Here is an 8699-nt window from a genome sequence, read left to right on the forward strand (position 1 = left end):
TTGGTAGGAGTAAGTGCTATTGTTTGCTCCTTTAGCAAACATTCCTTCTGGATTTTGCTTTCAATTAATTTTGTTTATCAGGGAAAATTTAGGTTTTGTTTTATGTTCAGACTCATTCTTTTATGACATTTGTGGTTAAAAAGTCACCCACCCTACCCAACAGTCAGATAGGTGGTTCATGGGTTCCCCTCCCGGCTCAGGTTTTATGATTCCATCCATATTTTAGTTGTGTTCCTTAACCCAACCTATATTTATTTTGGTAACATGCAAGTGGGATATAGGTTGATTTCCTCCCCCCTCTTAAAATAGCTTTCAGCCGGGCGGTGGTGGCACACGCCTTTAATCCCAGCACTCGGGAGGCAGAGGCAGGCGGATCTCTGTGAGCTCGAGGCCAGCCTGGTCTACAAAGCGAGTCCAGAAAAGCCAGGACTACACAGAGAAACCCTCTCAAAAAAGAAAGCACACTTTCACTATGCAATATTCTAGGTAGAATCCACTCAATGGTCCATTAAGTTGAAACACTTCATTTCTAGGTTATTACATGCCAGGACCCAACTCCTGGTTATTCTGTGTCATTGTTATTTTTCTCCATCATTAACGCCATTGTGCCAACAGGAAGCAAGGAGATGCACAGCAGAAGGCTGCTCCAGGACGTGCACTTGCTGACACACTTCTTCAGAATAGGAGCCCAATGCCGAGGTGTCCACAACCCACCAGCTTCCTCAGCTGGGAATCTCAGCACATGAGCCCTGGGGGGATTTTACATTCAGAGCACATCAGGCTATATCCCTCTGTATCCATTTTCAGAAATGGCTTTGGTGCTACAATTCTGGTAGAGGAGCTCTGTGCCTCTCTGATCTTGCACATGGCACAGTTTCTGTTTTGTTTTGTTTGTTTTTCGAGACAGGGTCTCTCTGTGTAGCCTTGCCTGTCCTGGACCCACTTTGTAGACCAGGCTGGCCTGGAACTCACAGTGATCCTCCTGCCTCTGCCTCCCAAGCGCTGGGATTAAAGGCGTGCACCACCACGCCCATCTCATGACACAGTTTCAAAGGCTCACTACACTATCCAGACATGATGCCAGCACCACAGAGACTGGGTTAGTTCACTAAGTTCTGGGCATATGTGTCTAATCTGATAGTTATAATAAAACTAGTCTTATTCAAGGGAAAATAGGATCAAACTGGAAAAGTCAAAGGCTGTGCCCTTCATTAGAAAAAAAAAAGATGGACGCAGTCAGCTAACATGCATTTGCATAAAGCAGAAGAGATGCACGCTTGTTCAATATGAAGCTGGCACCTCCTCACTCAGAAGGGCTTTGTCCCCACAGCCCCAGCTTCTACTGAAGACTACCAGGAAAAAAAAAAAACACATGGAAATTGTGTTTATCGCACTATAAACTGGGTTTATCAAAGGGAAACAAAGGCCACCAAGATTGTCATCATCTGTCTCATGCTTCCCACTTAGATTCCCAGACGAGACTCCATCCATCATGTAGTTAAGGCTAAGCTCTTTTCTCACATCCCAAAACCTGGTTATCTCGGATGACGGCATCTGGGGATTATGGGGTTTCTCTGAAGAAGCTCAGAACAAAATGTGCTGCTCAACCACGGCAATTATTTATGACCCACTATTCCCTGCACCACTCCGGTTCCTCTTCCCTGGGTTGCGTCTTTTCATTAATACTCTTTGTAGGTCATTCCAAATCACTTTTGGAAAGGAGGCCACGCGTATGGGTTATGTCCTTTGCTGCTGTCTCATGGCTGTTACTGTGGCAAAGAAGCCCATGACAGGTGTCTCTAAGGAGGGTCAAGGGTGCACAGTGGCAGGTGATAGGGCTGTCCCACTCTCCCACTTACCAGGGAGATTGTCATGCAAGGGTCTAGGGCACAGGGCTAGGGTGCACAAGTCCTTTCATAGTGAAGAGACCTACTACCAGCCCCTGAGATTGGCCTCCATTCTTGAATTAGTGTAAACCTTAAGTTGCCACATTTTAATGAAGGAATGCTGATTTTAAAATGCTCACTAGCCGGGCATGGTGGCACACGCCTTTAATCCCAGAGCTCGGGAGGCAGAGGCAGGCAGATCGCTGTGAGTTGGAAGCCAGCCTGGTCTATAAAGTGAATCTAGGATAGCCAAGGCTACACAGAAAAACTGTCTCAAAAAACAAACAAATAAATAAAATGTTCACTAATACTTCATATTTTAAAAATACTTTAAATAAAAAGAAAACAGAATGGTGGTTGCCAACATGGCACAAGGAAAACTGGAGCTGTTCAACAGGTGCAAAGCAGCATGTTATGGGGTAAGTTCTAGAACTCTGCTATATAGTGACTAATAACATGGCTTTGGCCACTTAGAATTCACTGAAGGTAGGCCTCCTGTCAAATGTTCTTGTTGCACTAACAGTAGTGACTAGAGCAAAGGGGCCCAAAGTAACTTCTGGAAGTCAGTGAAGCTGGGCAAATGCATCCAGTTCTATTATTAGGCAGGACTGGCACTGTGGGGGCAACCAAACCTTCACAGACTACTTAAAAGAACAGACCCTCTGAACCAAGTTACCACCCAGCCCAGACCTGGGTCTTTGGTCTCGGAGACACCTGAGAACAGGAATCACCAACTCCATCCGTTACCAGGAGCCAGACAGTGCAAGTTCTTTTCTGCCAAGGCACTGATGTCATAATGCCATCAATGGTGGCTCAGACTTAAGCCTCTAGAAGCCTGGTTTAGAGTTCTGTCTCAGGTTTTGTGAGCAAAGATTAGTAAATTGATCTCTACAAACTGGAAACAGCCTTGGTGCATGGGCCTAGGATAAAAGAAAACAAAGACCCATGACTCAGCCCAACCCTTTCGGAAGTTTCTTATCAAATCCCCTAAAGATATGTGAGCAGCAGAAAATACATGGGACAAGAACTTTCCACTGCCCTTCAGGTATGTACTTCTACAGGATGACCGCTGCATGTCCAGTGTTGCTGCAAGTACCCAAAGGGCAGGATTTTCAAGATGGAAAGGAAAAAAAAAAAAAAAGATTGCAAGACTTACAATCTCCACCCAGGGAATTTCTAATTTACCTTTACCCCCACCCCACCCCACCCCACACCCTCCACAAAAATCATGGTCACACTGTGCTTTGATTCATTCAGATAAAAGGTGGGCCTTCATGTTTCTGACACACAAGCAGAGCTATGTAGGTGAGCATATTTGTCTTATTTGGTTTGGTTTGGTTTGGTTTTCTGCAAATTAAAAAGAAATCGGCTATCAACTAGTTCGTAATGTTCTCAGAATATATGATTACTTTAATTCTGCAATGCTTGTTTCAAGTTTTTCCACAAGGGCGCCAGAAAACTCAGCCAACTTTTCTTCTTTTTTATAAAACTGAAAAGTTGGGAGGCTTAAGATATCAAGGTCCTGTATCAGCTGCTGGCAGTCGTCAGCGTCCACTTCCAGGAACACCACGTCCTCGTACTTTAGGGACAGTGAATGGAAGTGTGGCCTGATGACCCTGCAGGGCCCGCACCAAGAGGCCGAGAAGTCCACGGCCACCAGCCTCTCACCCGCTTCTTTGAGTGCTTCCTCAAACTCCTCCTTGCCCATGATCACTCTCACCATGTCTTCCTCCTCCAGGAACTCCATTGCCTCTTCAAAATGTAATAATTTGCTTTGGGTGGGCTGCACGAAGCCTTCTGAAGACTCGATAATGTCACCTTCCTGGGACCGGATGGTGTCCTCTAGGGACTTGATCTCTCCTTCCTTAGACTGGACGGTGGCCTCTAGGGACTTGGGAAGGTCTCCCTCCTTGGACAGGATGGTATCTCTCAAGGATTTGTTAATGTTACCCTCCTTTGACTGAGTGCTGTCCGGTGAGGACTGGGCCATTTCTCTATCCTTGGACATTGCACTGTCTTTTAAGGGCTTGTGGGCTTTACCCTCCTTGGACAGGATGGTGTCCTGTGAGGACTTGGGGATTACACTCTCCTTGGACATGACACTGTCTTTTAAGGGCTTGTGGGCTTTACCCTCCTTGGACAGGATGGTGTCCTGTGAGGACTTGGGGATTACACTCTCCTTGGACATGACACTGTCTTTTAAGGGCTTGTGGGCTTTACCCTCCTTGGACAGGATGGTGTCCTGTGAGGACTTGGGGATTACACTCTCCTTGGACATGACACTGTCTTTTAAGGGCTTGTGGAGTTTACCCTCCTTGGACAGGATGGTGCCCTGTGAGGACTTGGGGATTTCATCCTTCTTGGACCTGATGTCTTCTGAGGGCTTGGGCACGCCACCTTCTTTGGATTGGATGGTGTCCTCAGATGACTTGAGCATCTTGGCCTCCTTAGCTTGGATGGTGTTTGCTGAAGGCTTGGGGATGGGTCCGTGTTTGGGATGGGTGGTTTTTTCCAAGGACTTAGGGATTTTGCTATGTTTGGTCTGCATGGGGTAGCCTGAGGTTTTAGACATGCTTTCCTGCTTCAATTGGGTGGTTTTTTCTGAGGACTTGTGGCTACCTCCATGTTGGGGGCTGGTGGTTTTCTCTGAGAACTTGGTGGTGCCACTAACCTGCTGTGGGACCTCAGACTCCTCTGTGGACATATGGAGTGTGCTGCTGACCATGGGGACAACAGTGTTCTCTTTGGACTGAGCTGTATCCAAGAACTCTGGGACCAGAAAACCGTCGGTTTTCGATAGAACCTGTAGTGGATTTTCTGAACAACAACAACAACAAAATTAAATAAATAAATAAAATAGAAATGCAAGAGGAGAAACAAAAGACTGACTATCCACTCCAAGGAAGACTTATTCTTAGAGATGAGCTACTCTGATGATGTACAGATTTGAGTAACTTCGTTCACCAGACAGCCTCATCAGTGATTACATGTGTCTTTTGTGTGTCCTTGTTGCTTTCAAAACAACTTTCCTTTCTTGGTTCAACACGGGCCACCTACTCCCCAAATTCAGAGATCCCTAAGGCCACCCTCTTCCTTTCCTTCTTACCATTGGTGTCACTTTCATTCGTTTTCTGTTGATTGTTTAGTTTCATGTCTGGCTCCTTGGGGGCTGCTGCTTGAACCCTGCTACTGTCCGACCCCTTATCTTGATTCATCTTTTTTGGTCCTCCTTAGATGTTTCTTCTGTAGCCAAACTAAGAACAAAATATGCTACTCCTTAAAACCCAGGCAGCACTCCACAGCCCATGTTCCTAAGCAGTACTCCCCAACGAGGCATTGGAGAGCTCCATGTCAGCCTCAGAGCTGGTGGTCAGGCTGTGCAAGGTGCATAAACAGGCATTATTTCCTCAGGGACAAGCAGCCACTGAGGTAAGATCCATTGTGATCAGCACCTTACAGATAGGGAAACTAAGCCCTAGAAAAGTTACCCAGCAGGATAGGTCAAAGTTCAAAGGCCATGCTCAAATATGATCCTGGACTCTAGCCTTAGCCAAATGATCTGTCTATACCAGGGATGTAAACCAACTTTCTTATAATTTTCCTCCAGGGTTCTCTAGGCCCGTATTTCTCTTTACAACTCACTAATTATGTTAGTCTGTTTTTCTGTTACCATCACTACAGCTATGTACTTTATAAAAACATGAGATTTCTTTAAATCAGAGTGTTGGAAGTCTTAGGGAATGGCACCACCAGCACTAGCTTGGCTCTTATGGAGGCTTCATAGTAGATATGAGGTCCCAACAACATGGAAAGGCCAAACAGGAAAATCACATGATGACACCGGAAGCCAGAGGTGGAGAAGACTATACATGCTCTCTGTCATAGTTAAGGTTACTAATGCTGTGACCAAACATGACAACCAAACACAACCTGGAGGGTGAAAGGCCTTATTTGGTTTACATGCCCTGAATCAGTCCACTGAGAAAAAGCCATGGCAAGGACTCAAACAAGCAGGAACCTGGAGACAGGAACTCATGCAGAGGCCATGGAGGGGTGCTGCATGCAGGCAGGGACAGCCCCACCCACCATGAGCTGGGACCACCTGCATCCATCACTAATTAAGAAAATGTCCTACAGGTTTGTCTACAGCCTGATCTTGTATAAGCAGGCAAATTTCTCAACTGGGGATCCCCCTCTGAGATGACTCCAGCTTGTGTGGGGTTGAAATAAACCTAGCCAGCACACTCTCCTCACAAGAAGTAGCTAAGGATCCAGTGAGAACCACCTTAATCCCTCCTGAAGGAAGAACACACAAAGACACCGCCACCCTGCCTCGCAACATTGCTACGCTGGAAGCATGCTTCCAACTCATGGGCACTTGGGGAGCAAACTGCGGTCCTCACACCCCCTCCCTTCTCACAGCCCTGCTCGTGCTCCGCCATCCTCCTACCTTTCCCCTGAAGAGCAGTTTCCTTGTGGCCCAGTTCAGTCAGCCCTGTGTACTTTACCATGCATAACATAACTGCAGTCAAATGACCTCTCCCAAGTATAGCTGGAGCTCCCAAGTATAGCGTGCCTAGCATGCATGAGACTCTAGATGCCATATTTTTTTTTTTTTCTGGTTTCTCGAGACAGGGTTTCTCTGTGTAGCCTTGGCTGTCCTGGACTCGCTTTGTAGACCAGGCTGGCCTCAAACTCACAGAGATCCGCCTGCCTCTGCCTCTCAAGTGCTGGGATGAAAGGCATGCGCCACCACGCCTGGCTTCTGGGTTCCATCTTTAGCAAAACACACACACACACACACACACACACACACACACACACACACACACACACACACACACACACACACACACCTTTCAGAAATCTGTTTATTTTGAGGTCACTTGCTTATTTTCCACATTTACTCTGCATAGCAATCCAGACCCAGGAATATACGTGAAAATGAGGTTTTGCATGTCAAGAAAGTTTTAAATTTAAGTTTATGTATATGGGTACTTTGCCTACATGTATGTCTGGGTACCACTGACATGCCTGGTGCCCACAGAGGCCAGAAGAGGGCATCAAATGCCCTGAAAGTGAGTTACAGATGGTTGGGAGCTGCATGTGGGTGCTAGGAATCAAACAGGAATCAAACATGGGTCCTCTGGAAGAGCAGCCCTCTGCCCAGCCCGAGGTTTGTATTCTTTTTTTTTTTTTTTTTTGGTTTTTCGAGACAGGGTTTCTCTGTGTAGCCTTGGCCGTCCTGGACTCACTTTGTAGACCAGGCTGGCCTCGAACTCACAGCGATCCACCTGCCTCTGCCTCCCGAGTGCTGGGATTAAAGGCGTGCACCACCACACCCGGCCAAGGTTTGCATTCTTGACATATCCTCCTGTTTTGGTTTTTGTGTAATAAATTCTCATGTTTCTCTTACCACACAATACTAGCCGTCAACACTAAGAAGGCTGTGTGTCCACGTTGTGTCCATGTTGTGTATAGAGCTTTGAAACAGCTATTAAAAGCAACAAAGTCATCTGGGTTTTGATATAAAAGCAGTTTACCAAGGGGCAAATGGAGGCTAATATCAGCAAATTCTTTTCTTTTTTTAACCGAATGTATTTTATCTGTTCTTTGACAATTTCAAACAACATATCTTGGTCATGTCTGTGATCCCACGTTCCTCGGAATGCCCGGATGCCACAGGGCACTGAGCCAGAAGTCGCACACACTTCTCCACTGCAAGGCCTGAGCATGGAAAAGGATGAAGCTCTGGGTTCAGAGTTCCACTTCCCTGGGGGATGTGGGCAGGGAAGGGTGGAATGCGGAATTAGGTCCCTGGCACAGGATTTCCCGCCTGGCTGAAGATGGATGAGAAAAAGGTTTCTCCACAGTGAAGGGTTATGGCTCTTTTAGTTGGACTGCTGGCACTAGACAGCAGTGGGAGCTCAGGCTCTGGAACTGAGGCAGGCAGTGGTGGAATTTTGACCTAATTTCAGGTTAATGGAAAGGCTGCTTGCCTGACCAGGTTATAGCTAGAACACCGCTCCAGAACTGAGCCAAGAAGCAGCGGAAGCCTGACTTGACTCGGGCCAAGCAGAATGGCTGCTTTGGGACCAGCCAGCAGGAGCTGCAATGGAGATCTGCACTGACTTGCTGATGAACAGCAGATGTCTGCAGCAACCAAGAGGGCTTATACGGTGGCCGTTTAGGGTGCCAGCGATAGATTCTTCAGGGGAGACGGAGGCCCTTAGCCCAGAATAAACATCAAATCTCAGGCGGTCTTTGATGACATAGACGGTGTGCTTTGTTTTGTGAGGAGGGACTTTATAAACCTTGGGTCGTGAGGAGGGGTTTGGGGCCGTGTGAACACATCTCATTGGCTGGAACTAGAATGCTGGGGATGCTCTATTTCCATGGGGGAAAAAATAACAGTTGACAAGCTCACATGACTGACCACCTGTAGCCACCATAGGGTTGTGTCACGTGCTCCTGGGTCAGGCACAGAAACAGGAGAGAGCTTTGTCCCACACCATCTGTTCTCAGAAGGAGATTTTAAATCTCTTCCAGGGTTTACACACTCTCCATCTTGACAGTCCCATGCCACTTCCTTCGGAGGCATGGTCCACAAGCCCCACGCACATCTACCCCCAAAGACCCCCTCTTTCCCACCTCTCTAGACATTCCCAACACAGCTCCTTCCCTCACTTCGCATCTCTTGTCCTTTTGGTAGCCCACTGAGTCCAGCCAGCACTGGCTGCTGGAACGCTGACCGATCTTGGTTTGATCTTGCATAGGTACCTACTGCACAGCATTCCTCCCTGCCCCCTGCCT

At 47.2% G+C, this 8699-nt stretch overlaps 1 protein-coding gene across 1 annotated transcript; it reads right to left on the minus strand.

The window, feature by feature from the left end:
* Positions 1-3289: 3289 nt before the first annotated feature.
* Txndc2 (thioredoxin domain containing 2) lies at positions 3290-6328 on the minus strand. The gene is made up of 3 exons (XM_051153685.1): positions 6292-6328; positions 4993-5112; positions 3290-4703 (listed from the first exon to the last, which is right to left on the minus strand). Exons 1-3 carry the CDS (start codon positions 6326-6328, stop codon positions 3292-3294), a joined length of 1569 nt encoding a protein of 522 aa, XP_051009642.1. The 3' UTR covers positions 3290-3291.
* Between the last annotated feature and the right edge of the window lie 2371 nt (positions 6329-8699).

Source organism: Acomys russatus, chromosome 12, assembly GCF_903995435.1.
Source record: "Acomys russatus chromosome 12, mAcoRus1.1, whole genome shotgun sequence".
Lineage (NCBI taxonomy): Eukaryota > Metazoa > Chordata > Mammalia > Rodentia > Muridae > Acomys > Acomys russatus.